The 17,227-nt window shown below is 32.9% G+C and overlaps 2 protein-coding genes and 1 non-coding gene across 5 annotated transcripts; 1 reads left to right on the forward strand and 2 right to left on the reverse strand.

Annotated features, from left to right (window-relative positions):
• Nucleotides 1-11,552: 11,552 nt before the first annotated feature.
• Nucleotides 11,553-12,326, reverse strand: LOC107177840 (aspartic proteinase nepenthesin-2-like). The gene has a single exon (XM_015532326.1). It carries the CDS (start codon nt 12,324-12,326, stop codon nt 11,553-11,555), a length of 774 nt encoding a protein of 257 aa, XP_015387812.1.
• Nucleotides 12,327-13,723: 1,397 nt separating this feature from the next.
• On the forward strand, nt 13,724-16,923 carry LOC102627969 (mRNA cap guanine-N7 methyltransferase 2). 3 transcript variants are annotated; one of them, XR_008054165.1, is made up of 10 exons: nt 13,724-13,999; nt 14,101-14,195; nt 14,535-14,606; nt 14,700-14,809; nt 15,023-15,145; nt 15,235-15,327; nt 15,715-15,783; nt 15,977-16,051; nt 16,147-16,229; nt 16,576-16,642. XR_008054165.1 is itself a non-coding variant. In XM_006485173.4 (10 exons), the coding sequence occupies exons 1-10, from the start codon at nt 13,819-13,821 to the stop codon at nt 16,732-16,734; spliced, it is 1,074 nt and encodes a 357-aa protein (XP_006485236.1). In that variant the 5' UTR covers nt 13,728-13,818; the 3' UTR covers nt 16,735-16,923. The 3 variants fall into 3 exon arrangements, 2 of the variants coding, with proteins under 2 accessions (XP_024956773.1, XP_006485236.1); XM_006485173.4 differs by having other exon boundaries at nt 13,728-13,999; nt 15,963-16,051; nt 16,576-16,923; XM_025101005.2 differs by lacking the exon at nt 15,235-15,327 and having other exon boundaries at nt 13,727-13,999; nt 15,963-16,051; nt 16,576-16,923.
• A 96-nt stretch (nt 16,924-17,019) lies between these two features.
• On the reverse strand, nt 17,020-17,092 carry TRNAR-UCU (transfer RNA arginine (anticodon UCU)). Its single transcript has one exon. It is a non-coding gene; the product is annotated as a tRNA-Arg (tRNA).
• Nucleotides 17,093-17,227: the final 135 nt, after the last annotated feature.

Here is a 17,227-nt window from a genome sequence, read left to right on the forward strand (position 1 = left end):
ATGGTGAAAGCGTTACTTACCACTCATCTTTTTCAATTGAGCAAGATTATGATTTTAAATATGTGATTTTTATGGTTTATTATTCTTATAGCTATAACTACAACCATTTGGTTCGGATGCGTTTGGCAGGTAGAATACATTGCATTAAACTAATGCAGTTTTTATGTTTCGCCTATTTAAAGGCACATGCACCATAACGCAACTTTTGGTGCAATAGGCAGACTCACTTCCCCTTGGTTTGTGCGGGTTTCCAAGAGATTTGTATTTTTAAACAATACTTTTTTATACTATATAGTAAATAATAGTTAATATTAAAATGTATTCATAATATTATATGTAACGATAGATTTTCTTTTAAAAAAATAAAATTGCATGCATGTTGGTAGACTTGGGTAAGTCTTAATCTCTAAATTCACGGCATTCTTTTGAATCAACGTAAATTTAATTGTTCTTTTATTCCAACATTCTCTAGAATCAACGAAATATTTTGAACATTAAACTTCCGCTGCATCAGAAATGAATTCAACAAAATCTTTAATCAATTTTTATAAATGAATTCAAATATAAAGAGCACCATTAAAAAACACAACCATTATAGCTCTTGGAATTAGGCACAAATGTAATTTACTACCCATATAATTCCATCACATTTATAAATATATGATGATTATTAAATTGAATAACATATGTATTGAATCTAATATTTGAAAAAACACAATAACATCTGGTCTCATAACGAAATTAAAAGTATAATAGTCAATTAAATTCAAACTAACAAACAACTCAACAATATTGAGGTAAACTAAAATTCAAACACAATAAATAGCTAATTGGCTTCGACATTTTATAGTGGAGAATTAAATGTTAGCCCAAGGTGAAATTGTACTGTCCTACTCCTTGTTGACAAGGACAAATTCTTAATTTTGAGGCTAAGGTATTGTCCACAAAAATTGTGTATGCAATCCCACTGGTTGAGTGACATTGATTGAAGCCCAATTGGCTTGTTCAGAACTATTACCAATTGCTTGTTCATTGACATCTATCTATTGATATTGTGGGCTAGTTCCCCATTGTCTGAAAAAAAAAAAGATTTTAATTTCATTTAATTAAAAAATGTATCAATCTATCCGATACAAATCCACAATCAAATCAAACATGTACAATTAGTGAGGTCCTATTAGTTGCCTACACATCACCATGACCACCAAGTTATTAATCCATTTGATAACATAAAAAATATAATATAAAAAGAAATCTGCTTCCGTCAATAACAATATCATACTTAAGCAATTGATGAAGGGATAGTGCTTGCTTGCAGACAAAAAACATCACCAAGTTTCAAGCAATTTAATGAAAAAGAACAAAAAATATCTTTTAAAATTAAAATTTTCGTAACTAAATAAAACATGTTCACTTGATGAAGCCTAATTGCTTCCCTGCACACAACAAATATCACCAAGTTTTAAGTAATTTAATGAAAAAGAATAAAAAAATCCGTTTAAATTAAATTTTTATAATAAAATTAAACATGTGCATATGCTGAACCCCTATTTCTTCCCTACATAATATCAAAATTAATATTTGTTGACTTCACATATTGAAATTTAAAGAAGAAAATTAAATTGACTTTCAAATTATACCTTTGTGGTTTTTATAGTTTTTGGAAAATTGGGGCAGCCCTTTTATTATGACGAAGACATGTACAAGCACTACATTTGATGGTAAATCTTTTACTAGTTGGTTTGGCCTCACCAGTTTCCTTTATTCTTTTCTTTTTAAGTCTTCTAACTAGAACTTTTATGTCAGGTGGTCCAACTTTCACAGGCACCACAATATCAGGTGAGGTTCAGCTTCTAATTCAGGCCATGCACACTCATCAAGAATTGGATTTATAGTCCTCATGTATGTTGTCATAAAAGATTCCTTAGTTAGACAATGATTTACATAATCCTCAAGTTGCCCTCCCTTATGAAAAATAATAGCCACTGCATGTTTGCAAAGCAATCCACTAACCTGCCACATTCCACATTTGCACATTCCATCTATAATATGTACCTAAAAGTTTCTCCAGCCAGCTTGACAACATTCAAACAACTCCCCGTTATCTCCAAAGACCCTAATTCTTCTTGCCTCATTTGAGGATTGTTTTAATCTTTCTCTACCATATGGTGTCAAATGGTCTTGCCAAAATTTTCCCTACTTATATTTTTTGAACATTCTCACCATTAGTTGTCTACAAATGTGCTCAAGAATGCTTAGAATAGGCTTGTCCCAAACCTTATTTGCCTATTTGTAAAAAGATTCGATCATGTTGTTTGTAATTTGGTTAGATTTTACACAGTGATAAAATCCTCTTCTAGATCAAGGTGCAGGTGGTATTTTCTTAACCATTCACAACAATTTTGGTCTTTAGCCCTAATTTGACAAATTGTCCTCTCAAAATCATATTAATATATATCCCTACAAGCTTTCCAGAACAATTCCATGACATTCAAACTAGGAAACCTACATTTCAAATTGGCAAAGATATGCCAAGCACAATATTTAGTGCTAGCATTAAGCTAATATTTTTCCAATCCCCATAAAAGACCTTTTGTCTATCACTAATAATAGTCATAAGCCTATGATCATCAGCCCCGATGAATTCTTACAACAAAGATAATAATCCCAACTATCATAGTTATCCGCCTCACATGTGCAAAAAGCCAGTAGAAAAATTTCACTATTAGCATCTAATGCAACAGCCGATAACAATACTCCTTTGTATAGGCCCTTCAAGTGACACCCATCCAATCCTATGAAAGGTCTACACCCAATTAAGTACCCCACTTTAAGTGTAGGAAATTACAAAAAAAAAACACATTTTAAAAATTGAGCTATTTGACAATGGCCTATCAACCTTTACCTTGACATAAGCACCTCTATTCATTTTCATTAGAATGTAAGCATATTTGAGAAGCTTTCAATAGCAAGCAATATAGTCAGCACCTAGGTTTTTTAGTGCAATTTGTTTGCCCTGTATAGTTTCTGTTTGTCACATTCAATACCATATTTATCTTTCAACTCACTGATTAGGGCATCTACTTCAAACCCTAAGTTAGTATGAATAAGATCACCACAAACTTTAGCTATCTAAGATGTTGTTGCATCTTTGTAAAAAGATTTAGGTAATGTTTGTTTTTCTAGTCTGAAATCTGAATGGATCTACATTTTTCTTAAGTCTGAATGGGTCTAAATACAAAAATTCAAATCACATGTTTATTTTTCTTTTTTTAATATCTGAATATAAGTGGCATATTATTTGTTTTTATAATAAAAAATATCTTAAACTTGGTTCTTTGACATATATGTCCTTGTAAATCAAAATAAAAAAGGAGGATTCTATTTTATAGTTTAGGAAATAAATTATTTTATAGATATTTCTGAAATATAATATTTACTTATCATTCAGACCTTTTTTTTCATTTAGATAAAAGTCACAAAAGTTTACTTTTTCTATTCAAATATAAATATCTGAAAATCAGACATAAGCTACAAAAAATAAACAAATAAATTTAAAATATAGTCTGAAATTAGTAAAATTTCAGACTTAGACATTTAACGAATAACCTCTTAGTCTCATAATCGTGCTTCCCTTTAATATATCCAGTTTTTAAAGTTATCCCATTAATTGTTGATGAAGAATGAAGTTTCCAAGTGCATTTTGAATTGACACATCTACAAGTATACTTAACACCATCATTTTTAATCCTATTCAACCGAAAACCCTCTTGGATAGCATATTCCACCATAGCCTCTCTTAATAATGCAACAAATTCAAAGGTAATTCCTATTTTCAAACTAACTAAACCATTTGGATTTGGGTTTCACTCATTATCAACAATGGATTCATACATTTATGAAATACTATTTTCTTCATCAAATGAGTGTCCCCCAATAAAGTTGTCCTCACTAAATTTTGCAAACTTATCACTATCTACAGTAACACTTATATTGACAGGATTTTGAAATCCCATTGCGACACTTTCATGATTTCATTGACCATGTGACCCAGTGTGCACCTCAAACTCAATGATAGGACAACTATTGATTAAAACCTCCTAAAAAAACCCAATAAAGTTCACTATAGTTTGAAATTAGCTTCCTTTGCCTACATGTAATCCATGGTAACACAACAAAAATTTCAATCATATCCATTTCATTGTGTCCATGCTTAACCATGACTTCTTGAACTTGGTGAAACAACTTAATAACCTTATTTTCCTCTAGTTCCCTATATCCTATCTCATACACCACCCCATTAGTTTTAACCAACAAAAAGAAAAGGTAATAGAGTTACTTGCATCAATTTTAAACAAAAAGTATTGCATAAAAAAAAGCTAAACTAATACAATTTTATTTATCAAAGAACAAAAAATTCAACCTAAATGAAAGTACATGTAATTCGATTAAAAAAATACAAAAGCAAATTCAATCTAATACATATAAAAAATAGAAACTAAAAAGAAAAAATAACCCAACAAAAAGAAAGAAAGTAGTAACTATAGTGAATTCAGTCTAATATGTATAAACATTGCTACTAATAATAACGCACATAATTCAATTTTACTTTAAAAAAAGAAGCCAATATAATGAACCCAATCTTATGAATAAAAGGATACCAATTGATGGAAATGAAATACGGCATAAACAGAACAACTCAGGAAAGCCCATGAATTAGGCAAATTAAATTTAATAAATAAAAAAATGGTGTATTTGGTTTAATAATTACATAAATAGAAAATTCAAAAAAGTACATTAACACAATGTACAATAACAAAATACAACATCCATTAAAAAAATCCACCAATAATTAAACATAGTTTGTCATTTAGAAAATTAGACTTGAGAAACCTAATTTTTCACAAGATTATAAAACATGGGAACAATTTTATTAGAAAATACTTACAAAAGTCGCTAAAAAAATAGTTACTAGCCTTTAAACTTAGGTTCTGTCCAATACTTGAACTCAACCAGTGCTAACAAAGGTTTGGACAAATTCAAGGTAGATTTATATAACATTTTTGGCGCGATCCTGTACTTTCTTAATCTCTCCTCTCACATCAAGAATGCGGTAGTTTTTGTAACATTAACTTAGTGTTTTCTTTTTTCTTTCAGAAGAACATTAACTTAGGTTATTTGAGTTTAGTTTAAATTGTTGCCACCCGTCAAAAATAAAGTTAAGGAGGTGCTCAATTGTTGTTTCATTAAAACATTCTCAATGTTGTTAACATTTTTAACAGAGGAATTAAATTAAGAACTTGAATGATATAATTGGTACTTGAAAGGATTTAATTGATTTATTTTATAAACTTCTAATCTCTGATTTTTTTATAAATAATAAGGACTCAATTAAAAATACCCTTTTTGAAAAGGATATGTTGTTGGTTAGTAATAATCGACATAAGTTTTTCAAAAAATTTCGTCATTTTTAATACATTATTTGCCAGCATGATGTATTAAGAAGTTTGAGGTCCTCCCTGATGCAAAAACTTTTTGAATCTTTTTATCAGTGACATTGCAAGATGACAATTATTTTGTGTCTCATTAATTGGAGATTTGAAACTTTTACGACATCTTGACTTATCCGGAACTAAGATTGAAAGCTTGACTTTCTCTTATAAGATGTTCTTAGATCCTCGGAAGATTTTCAGAATAGATTCTCGGAAGATTTTCGGAACATCTCCTTTCAATTTAGATGCGAGGCCAAAAAAAGAATTAAATTTAAAAAAATTACTGACATCAATATTAATCGATTAATTGAAAGCTAGCACATCCCATTGAAAGTTTCATAAAGAAAGCTAATACAAGAAGTAACCGTAGTTGCACACATAGTTCCCCAAGCTGATGATGGACCATATGTCATGCACCGCTTGAAAAAAAAAAAAAAAGCCAAACGTGGCCGATTTCAAATGCAACAGCAGTTGCTTGCTTTGACTCAAATGCAATAGCAGTTGCTTGCTTTGACTAAGCACATGCATGCTTCACCTGTGTCTTGTCGTGCATGCTTGAAGCGGTGGCATATATAAAATGACAAATGACAAATTGAAGTAGTTTTTCCATTTTTGGAATGACTGAACCAGAGCAGAGCAAAACAAAGAGAAGAAAAGAAGAAAAACCGAGAGAAAAAGAGGAGAAAATAAAAGAGAAAGAAGAAAATAAAAGAGAAAAGGAAGAAGCCAAGAGTGGGGAAGAGAGAAATTGAAAGGAAAAATTACCGAAAAATAGAATTGGATAGTTAGATTAAAATCTAGTAAATCACTGGGTAACATATTTATGAAGTTTGAGTAGTTAGGTTACATTTATGAAGTTTGAGTAGTTATGTTACAGTTTACATAATACGTATAAGTCAACGAACTTCGGAGTGAAACAACATCTGTGAGTGGATACTATACTCGCTTATGAACAACATTGTTGAATTAGAGCTTTGAAGCTTTTGCAACACCTTGACTTATCCCAAACTAAAATTGAATAGAAATTGCTACCCGAGTTCGGAAAATCTTATAGCTGCATGGTCAAACCAAAGAATTAAATTTAAAACATTTAACAGATTTACTTTCTTATTAATTGATTAACTGAAAGCCAGCACATCTCATTAAAAGTTTCATATAGAAAGCTAATACAAGAAGTAACAGCAACGAGGAATTCTGATGTACAATCTGATATGGTACTTCATAAGTATTTTAGAATTTCTCCAAACAGCAAGAATACTAGATTCTATGTAGATGAGAAGACTAGCTAGCTAGGTCTAGGTCCGCCCGCACATCCGCAATAGATCTCGAGTGTTACATTATACCTTAACCGGTCGACGACTCTTTCTACATAAACCGGATAACCAATGTTAACAATATTCGGGTCAACATGTGGGTGAGGCAAATTAGTCGGTGTCCGCGGCAAAGAACCATCTGTGGCCACGACTTCAAGCTTCTGTCCCGCTTCACAGTGGCCTGGAAAGTCGGAGAGAAAGTAGTAGTGGTTACGAAATTTGAGATGGATCGAGTCGGACCCAGTGTTGTAGACCTGGAGCGGCCGAGTTCTTCGGTTGCATGACTCAAAATCTCTGCGCATAACTTGCTTCAAGTTATCTGTCCGGTTGTTGTACTCGAACACGATGGTGTCTCCAGCACTGAAGTTCCTGGAAGATGCCCATGTCTTGTAATAATCCACGTCCATGCCCTCCTCTGGATTTGGTTTTCTCCATTCAACTTTGTGAGTTTTAGAAAAACCAACACCTCCGAGACTCACTACTTTCTCCTGACCAATTTCACCATCAACACGCAACACAGAAGTTGCCATCAGCAGCAGGAAAGCAGCTTGTATCATCTTTGTAAAAGCCATTACTGATCTGGTCGACCAAATTTAGATAATCAAATCAAATCAATACTAAGAGATCAAGAAAGAGCCAGAGGACCCAGATTAACTAATTGTTTTATATATATTATCATAAAAGACACCAGTACCTGCCTCCTTGGTCTTATATATAGAGAAGAGAGGCTTGCTATATGGTATATTCCAAATCCTAACTTGAAAAGGTTTTAGGTCCCATCATTTTCAGCATCCTAATTTGTTTAGAACTAAATTATTGGCGTGTGTATGCGTGATTCGTGGTTAATTAATAAATAAAATTTTAAGAGAAGTTAAATCCTAAGCTAACTATATCATGCTATTTTAAAAAGAAAAAAAAAACAGATATATTTGGATATGTATAGCTTAATTAAATCAAATAAAAAAAAGTATCAAAATAATTTAACAATAAGAAAGTATTGATAACTTCAAATAGGTATCAATAAACAATACTGTAAAATAAGTTATTTTCTTCCGAAACCCAAATACATATATTAATTTTGTACGTTCGTGGTTTTGATCTTTGCCAACAGTAAGATGCTATCTATATTGAACTTGGCAAATATATTATAAAATTAACTTTTGAAAAAATAAAATATGCTATGTAAGCTCAGGGGCGGAGCTTAGAGGAAAATTCTACAGGGGCAAATTTAAACTTTCAATTTTTAAGTTCTTAGAAATAATAAATTACTACCAAACAAAATTATTAAAAAATTTAATAAGATATTATATGAAAAGAAAATTGGTATTCACTTCTGAATTCTCAGTATTTTTTACTTTGAAATAATGATTAATTTTTAAAGATTTTCTCATCTTTGTTGCGGTGAGATGGTCTGAAATTTGGGGATTTTGGTTGCATCGCTTGCAATTTATGGGGTTATATTATTTATGTTCTCCCCTTGATTGATGTTCTTGGCTTGGCTGATTTTTTTTTATAATTATTTTGATGCTATTGTTAATGACTTAGTGGGCTTGACTGATTTACTTTTATTATTTTGATGCTATCATTAATGGACTTAGCAGTAAAATTACTTTATTATCTAATATATAGACTTTACACATTAATTGTACAGGGGTTAGTATAGACATTTTACACTAATTTTTCACATTTTATTTAAAAACCCCAAAATTTTTTAAAATTATGTGAGGACCATGACATCCTATAGTCTTATATAGCCTCCGTCCCTGTATAAGCTCACTTAATATTGCATGTCGAGACTTGCCAATATGCTCTCATTCATGCAATGAGACTCGAGTCATTGACCTCACGAATGAATGTTCTTGAATGAGCTGAAGAAAGAGTTGTTTTGCTTTTTTTTTTTTAATTAAGTTTAACTTTAACTTTTAGCTTAAATTTTTATGCAACCACTAATCTAATATCTACCACGACATTTCACTAAATCAATGGTTAAAAATTTGTAAGAAAATTAATTTTAAGTTGAAGTAGTTGTTATTTAAATAATCGAGGTAACAATAAAATAAATTATTTTTCAACAAAAAAAAAAGGTTTGTGCTTTTTACATGTGGGCCAAGCCGGTTATTTCCAGAGACCAATGTGACCTAATTGCAGAAGCCTTAATCTTGGTTCTTCTCCAGAAAGAAGAATTGATCAACTGAGTCACTGTGCGAGAGAGCTCATAAAAAAATTATTTAGTGTATTCCCAATTCCAAGAAGCGAGTTGAGTCACCATCGACTCTACAATTTCGCAAAAACATCCCTTATCAAAATCTTCTCCCACCCATATGTCACCGTTTGTGACTTGTATTGTGGAGTTGGAGTCTGAGGATGTCAAATTTTGGTTGGGCATTTCTAAACCCAGACTCAAACCATATTATTGATAATAAAAGAGGCTCTTCATAAGTTTGTTCAAACTTAGACAGGTTGGGCCATCTTAAGCTTAGACTTTCACAAAATTTTTAAATAATTTTTTAATAAAATTAAAAGTAGAAAAAAATACTTAAATTAAAGAGATTGTTCAATACTAATAATATAACTTCATAACAAATACTAATTTTGAAAACAAACTAATCTAATATTTGCAGGCCATCATCTTCCTCATACTTCAATTCCTCTCCACTAAAAAATTATTTTTTAAGAATTCCACCTTATGAGAAAAAGTGTTAAAAACAATAGTAAATTAAAAACAATTAGTAATGGAGGTGGCTCGCTGTTGATTTCTGTTGTGGGTGCTGAGTTTGCGTGGCTCCTAAGTTTACTGGTACTAGTTGCATCACATCGTGCTGGGTTCATTGCTGCTGGGTTCGCTTCGCTGGTGCTGGTCGCTGCTTTGCATCACGTGGATGTTGGCTGCTAGGTTCGATCAACGGCTGCTGATATGTGTGTGGAGTGAGGTTGTGTGCTCTAACTCAGAGCGTATGAGGATCAAGGAATTTATGTTGCTTGTCTAATTTTATGGTTTGTGAAATTTGTTCTCATTTGCATTTTAATTTTTTAAAATTTTATTTGGTTTTAATTTTTTTATTAATAATATTTAAAAACCAGTTTGAGTCTGAATTTTTTTGGTTAAACTCATAATCAAGCCTATTGATGGTAGATTTAGGATTTTTATGCCCATGCCCAAGGTCTCAAAATGAGAGACGGGCCTAAGCTCATCGAGCCTTGGGCCTAAGCCTATCGAGCTCCGAACATTTTTGCCAACTCTACCAAAGCCAATGTTAACAAATGGAAACCGCTCTCATTTGCTAACTATATTGGCTTTGTATTACTTTTTCTTTTAAAATTTATTTATTTATTTTAATTTTTATGGATTTTATGATTATATATTTAAATGGGTTCTTTTGTATTGGTTTTGTGTCGTAGATATAGCAACTTCAGAAATTGATGAAGCATGAGAGACACTTGGGAGAATCAAAGGAAAAATTTCATCGCTGAGTTCTTTGAAGCTGGCCTGTGCGCTGTAAGCTCCGTTTATTTATGCATATGTACGAGTTTTCAAGAATCACGCTGATGTCTGTTCCACCAGCACCAGGCAGTTGAAAATTGAAAGTTGAAATTTCATTTTCGTTGCAATGAAATGATAATGAAGTGCACTGTGAGGAAAATTGGAAAAGTTAGATCCATATTAGTACCTTCGCCCAAAAGTCGAGAGGAATTTTACTTGTATAGCATCAATCAGTCCCCTTTTCTTTATACTATTTACACTTAATTATTTTATTTTTCTTACTAATTCATCCTGCTTGAATTCACAACAGATTCATAAAAGTACGTTGTTTAGTTTTAAGCTCTTCAATTGTAGAATGTTAAAAGATCAGGCTATTTCTTTCTATTTTACGCAGTCTTCACTACATGTCGTCTTATACCGAGTCTACTTACAAAATGTGGACTCAGTCCTTTATATTGGTGTAAAAGTCTGACTTACCATTTACTTTGGAGTAAAGGGCCTAAAGGCTCTTCTATTGATGTAAAAGAGCCTGTTTGCATTTTGAGCATTTTATATAACTTATATTTATCTAGTCTCTTAGAATTTAACATACGCAATTAAAAAAAATTGAATGAAAATAAAAAATTTGGTGCACGGACCGAATTGTTAGAGAACTTTTACTCCACATTTTATATATCCGTATGTGTGCGCACGCATCTTAAAAAAAAAATCAGGATTCTCTCCTTATCTAATCATGTATTGAGCAAATAATTCAATTGTTAATTGATAGTTAATAAATAAAAAAGTAAAAGAAGTTAAATTTTATCTTTACACTACCACTAAAAGACACATGATAAAATATTTTTAAAAACTTAGTAGAGTTCAGATTATGAGAGGATACTATTCTATTAAAAAAATATTTAAAAAGTTCAATTAAGAAATGGCATTTGTACTTTTATATATCACTATCACTCCTAATTTATTGATAATCAAAAGCTCAAGTAACATCACCCAGCTTCTCATCACATTGTGACCGCAGTAATCAGACTTATCAATCCCCTATATGATGATGATCACCATAAAAATATCAATCATCAAGAAATTCACAATCCATCATCTGGAAAGTCATCTGCTTTCTACCAATATCATAACCCACATTGTAATTTTGTTGAGCCGTCGTTCCAATAAGTGAATATTTCATGTGTTGATCATCAATTATAGTCGGATTCACGGCCATGCAAAATGTATCCGCCCTCGGTTGATGAAACATGCTATCTATCCCCAAAGCTAACTCAGCTCCGCCCGCAAAATGAAAAACCCGGCGAGGTCACGAGACATGATCCCATAATAACACAATTTATTTGATTCAGAATATGATCTCATCAGTGACCTATCGACTGTTATTATAACTGCATCACGTAGTGCCTCGTAGGCATCTTTCACAAGCCAAGTTGAATCTGTTCCGGTGTCAATAATAACTCCACCGTCACTATCGTCCCTTCTGAAAATACTAGGGTTTATGTCAAGCATTATCCCTTCAACGCTTATAGCTTCCAGGGTTACGTAATACAATCCGCCTATAACTTGAAGAGGGGTAGCATCACCTTCATCAATTATTGCTCCCTGCCCTAGAATCAGCTTGTTATGTAAATAGTTACTGTCATGCAGTCTCCCAATGCAATAGGAGAACGAGGAGTTCAACTGGGACACCAGAGATACCCTATCGAATCCAAGACCAAATACTCCAGACAGTGCAAACTCCTCGTTGGTACTTTGGCCACATCCGAAAACGGCATCTTCCACACGCATTGTGCCTTCGTCTGATGTTTGGAAGGTCAGTTGCTCTGTGGAAAGGATTCCGGATGAGCTAAGGCCAATACCATAACCTTGAAGGTACATGCATTCGTTATTAGGAGTGCAATAAGCATGACGTAAATACCGGCATTTTTCAGAATCACATGGCAAGGTAGCATAAGAAGAGGATCTCGAAGGATAAAAAATGCAGGAACAACCAGGACAAGGACTGCACTGAACCCACAGAAGAGAGCTGCCAGTATCCATGGCTGCGAACATTGGGACTGGGGGCTGGCCAATGAAGATATTTACATAGAACAAAGCATGTTTATTAATTTGGGGAAAAATTTGAGCTTCGTAAGAATTTTGTGATCTAATCTTTGCTTGTAAATACGACAAGCGTGCAATCGAAATGTTCATGCCACGTTGGACGCGAACCGCAGGATTTAGAGCCCATTATTGATAAAAAAAAAAAAAAAAAATTATTGGTGTGTGTATGCGTGATTCGTGATTAATTAATAAATAAAATTATAAGAGGAGTTAAATACCAATTATACCATCGCTATTTTAAAAAAAAATCACATATGGAAATAGAGGGTCCTAATTTATTTAATTAAATATATATTTTAATTAAAAAAGTTAGAAACTATCAAATAATTAAATAAATAATAAAATATTGATCAATTCAATTAGATATCATAAATAATATTGTAAAATAAGTCCGAATAAAACTCAAATACATATATCAACTTTGTAGTAAGTAGTTTTGATCTATGCCAATAGTAAGAATCTATCTATATTAACTTGGCAAATATATTTTAAAAATAATTTTTGAATAAAAATATATGTTGTGCCTACGAGCCTATCCACCAATTAAACTAGTTAGTGATCACACTCATGATCAAGAATTTACAACCACTCATGCAGCCACGTGTCGTGCAATATATAAAATCATATGCATACGATTTCGAGTCAACTAAATTTCTTCTTTGGCTTTCTTCTTCTACTTCCATTACACTTCCATATTATTTACTTAGTAACATACCTTCACTTCCATTCAACTTTCATCATTAATAGTAAAATCTTTTTGATTGTCGGGACCTAAAGCTCACTTCAATATTGCTTGCGGAGACTTACTTAGAATTAGTATAGTTAAAATCTAACCCATGTCTAAGCCTGAAGTCCAACTTAATTTTATATTCAATCTTTCTCAATATATTCATAATTGAAGTCTAGTTAAAAAAATCTACATCAGAAAAAAGATTTAAAAATATGCTCTCATTCACATATAGAGACTCAAACCCTCAACTTAAAAAATGAACGAGGTGAAGAAGTTAAAAAATGAATGATGTGAAGAAGTAGTCGTTTTGCATTATTATTATTATTATTATTATTTGGTAATTAACTAAGTTTTTAACTTAAACTTTTTACACAACCATTAATTTCATACAATGCAGGAATAAATAACATTAATTTCTCAATAATATCTGCCACAAGATTTCACTAGATCAATGGTTGAAAATTTATAAGAAAATTAATATTAAGTTGAAGTAGCATAACCCTTAACTAATTGTTATTTATATAATTCAATGTGACAAGTAAAATAAATCATATTTGAAACAAAACGGTTTGGGCTTTTACATTTGAGCCGAGCCGGTTATTTGGGGAGCCCGATATGGCCTAAGCACAAATCCTTCATCTTCGTTCTCTATAAAGAAGAACAGCGAAAGAGCTCAGGAAGAAGGAAAAAGAAAAAAAAATGAGTGTATTGCCAATTCCAAGAAGCGAATTGACTCACCATCGACTCTACGAGTTCGCGAAAACAGCCCTTATCAAAATCTACTCCCACCCATATGTCACCGTTTGTGACTTGTACTGTGGAGCTGGAGTCGATGTTGACAAATGGGAAACCGCTCTCATTGCTAACTATATTGGCATTGGTATCACTTTTTTTCTTTCAAAATTTAATTCATTAAAAATTTTATGGATTTTATGATTATATATTTAAATGGGTTTATTTTGTATTGGTTTTGTGTCGTAGATGTAGCAACTTCAGGTATTGGTGAAGCAAGAGACACTTGGGAGAATCAAAGGAAAAATTTCATTGCTGAATTCTTTGAAGCTGACCCGTGTGCTGTAAGCTTCTTTTATTTATGGATATAATGAATTCCAACATTAAGAATTTATTTATTGTTATACAAAACTCTTTTTATGCAAACTGATGTATCAGTTATATGGTTCTTATTATCTTATTTACTTTGAGCTTTGTGCTTTTCACTCTTCCGCCTTTACTTTCATGTCATGTCGGTTTGTACAAGATGAGTTTGTGCATCTAATATTTTTCATTATTATTGTTATATATATTATATATTTTGTTTTTACTTATGTTTGAGTTGAGATTTTGTTGCTTTAAATTGAATTTTGCATAATGTTTCTTCTTGCTTTCTGTTTGATGATGCTGTATTGGTTTGACAGGAAAATTTTGAAACTCAGATGCAAGAGAAGGCCAATCAAGCTGATTTAGTTTGCTGCTTCCAACATTTGCAGGTCCCAATTATGTTCTCCAAAATGTGTTAGACCATCAGGAAAATAGCAAACAGAACGGTGAATCTAAAACTCATTTTATGATTATGCTTGCAGATGTGTTTTGAAACTGAGGAAAGAGCGAGGAGGCTTCTGCAAAATGTGTCATCTTTGCTTAAACCAGGGGGTTATTTTCTTGGTATTACTCCTGACTCATCTACCATATGGTATGAAAATTATTGATCAAGATTTTGGAATTCCTTTCTGTCTCTTGATTGACCTGTTGTTCCTCGGTTAATTATATGTTGTCTATCACTTGTATGTGCCTAGATTTGGATATCGATAAGCTCAATGTTTCCATTATTCATCTCTAGTAGTTGTGAAGATATTGTATGAGATTTTGCCTCTGTAGTTGATAATCGTAACACATTGCCATGCAGGGCAAAATACCAGAAGAATGTTGAAGCATACCACAATAGAAGCAGCAGCATGAAGCCCAACTTAGTTCCGAATTGCATTAGATCAGAAAGCTACGTGATCACCTTTGAGGTTGAAGAAGAGAAGTACGTATGAGATTCACACATATAATTTGCAGATAAATTGTTTAATTTGATTGTTTTGGTGAAACCTTTTTTAATTTTATTGAGTCCAGGTTTCCACTATTTGGAAAGAAGTACCAGCTAAAATTTGCTAATGATATCTCTGCAGAAACCCAGTGTTTGGTTCATTTCCCAAGCTTGATCAGGTTAATTTAACCATTATCTCCCCTAACTGATTATATTTGCCACCACATGCATTAGTGCCTGTTGCCTATGCCTTGTGCATGTCAGAATTGTGAAAATTGCAATAGAAATGAATAAATTCTGTATTTAAACTGTGTCCAACCTTCAATGAAGTATCACAAATTGTGCTGCCTCCAGAGTGAATGATGACTGAGAGTTTGGTTGGTATAGAAATGGTATCCTGAACTTGGAGTGTGGCTACTTAACCTAATATGAGTAACAAACATCATTTAAAGCATTCTTCCACTGTTTTACTACTCCACCTTTTTCCTTAAGAAAAAATTTGTGGACCTTTAAGCGCTCATATCTGTTATATATCTAAATCGTTATGTCCATATTATGCAACTCAGGTTGGCCAGGGAGGCTGGTCTTGAATATGTGGAGATTCAGAACTTGAACGAATTTTATGATGATAACAGGTAGGTGAATATTGCTTTTCTGTTCTATAACTCTTAAGCGCAGGAGTCACATTTTTAACTTTTTTAGTTTCCACGCTTGTTCAAATTAAAAATTATTATTGCTTTTGCATTTCAGTTTATTTTTATATGGAAGATATGTGTATTGTTTTTCCTTTTTGTAACTGAAATGCTGCCCAAAGAGCTCTATTTGCAGGCATGCTGATGAGTGCTGGTCCAAATCTGATTGATCCAAGAGGGAGACTTCTTCCCAGATCATATGATGTGCTAGGTGTGGTTTTTATCTGTCACATGGCTACCTTCAACTTTCATTGCTTTGACATTCTATCCATATGTACTCATTCTTTTGGGATTTTTCCATTACAGGTCTCTATAGTACGTTTATATTTCAAAAGCCTGACCCAGATGTTGCTCCACCCCTTGCAACCCCATTGTTGCAAGACAATGAGGCGAGTATCTTTAGCTTTTGTTAAGTGCCCTTTTTTCCCCCAAAATATCTCAAGATTTAAGTGATGGAGAAATCAAATATTGCCTCATTTATTTTTCTTTTTCTCACTTCATAGGTAAATTTCCCCGTAGGATCATAGATTAGGAATCCTTTTAAAAGGAAAATAATGTTGCTGATGATGTTTGGTACCTGCCTGTTGCTGTGATTGTATATTTGTATCATTTGTTTTAGGTGCTGACAGATACATGTTTTTTTTTTCCTCTATGAAATTGATGTGACCAACTTTCATTTCATATGCCTTCTGCTTTGTTTGCTTCTGAATTCTGATCGTCATGAGAGAGTGACAGGAGCCTGGCTGGAGAGACGATGGTCAAAATGTTCTTGCAGAACCACCACCACCATTGTCAGCCCCAGTACCAGCACCTCATGGACTAGGCAAGATAAGCGAACAGAAAGGAATTTTGGGACCTGGCCCTGCAGATTTACGGTTCTCAGAAGCGCTTTGACCTGTTGACCATTGGATGTATGCAGGACAAACACCAAATAGACCAATGTTTGGGTGCAAACTCAAAATGCTGTGGAGATACGAATATGTTCAACAGCCGTACTCTCTTACTTGATGTATCTTGTTCTAGACTCGGGAGAATTTTTGTATATTCTTTTGGGTTAATAAAACTTTGCGACTTAGGCTGTAACTTGTTTGCATCTTCAAATAGGCACATGTTCAATAGATGTTCTCTCTTAGCATGCATCGGGCAATCTATTTGAAAAAAAACAAATATATTTGGTTGCACGCCCAGTGGGACTCGAACCCACAATCGCCTGATTAGAAGTCAGGCGCCTTATCCATTAGGCCATGGGCGCTAGTTGCTTGCTTTTTAAGAACAATTATTTTGTCATTATAATTAGCTGATTTTGTGAGAACCCTCCCGAGACAAACAACGATTTGCCTCCTGAGACAAACAACGATTTGGGTGCCATATTTATTTTAGATGCAAA

This window comes from Citrus sinensis, chromosome 4 (assembly GCF_022201045.2).
Source record: "Citrus sinensis cultivar Valencia sweet orange chromosome 4, DVS_A1.0, whole genome shotgun sequence".
NCBI classification, from domain to species: Eukaryota; Viridiplantae; Streptophyta; class Magnoliopsida; order Sapindales; family Rutaceae; genus Citrus; species Citrus sinensis.

What these genes read in the sequence shown, in the direction of transcription:
- LOC107177840 (XM_015532326.1), bottom strand. Translation starts at nt 12,326, where the DNA reads ATGGATACTGGCAGCTCTCTTCTGTGGGTTCAGTGCAGTCCTTGTCCT.
- LOC102627969 (XM_006485173.4), top strand. Translation starts at nt 13,819, where the DNA reads ATGAGTGTATTGCCAATTCCAAGAAGCGAATTGACTCACCATCGACTC. An exon ending in CCTGACTCATCTACCATATG is followed by an intron (nt 14,810 to 15,022) that starts GTATGAAAATTA and finishes ATTGCCATGCAG; the next exon opens with GGCAAAATACCAGAAGAATG. An exon ending in CAGATCATATGATGTGCTAG is followed by an intron (nt 16,052 to 16,146) that starts GTGTGGTTTTTA and finishes TTTCCATTACAG; the next exon opens with GTCTCTATAGTACGTTTATA.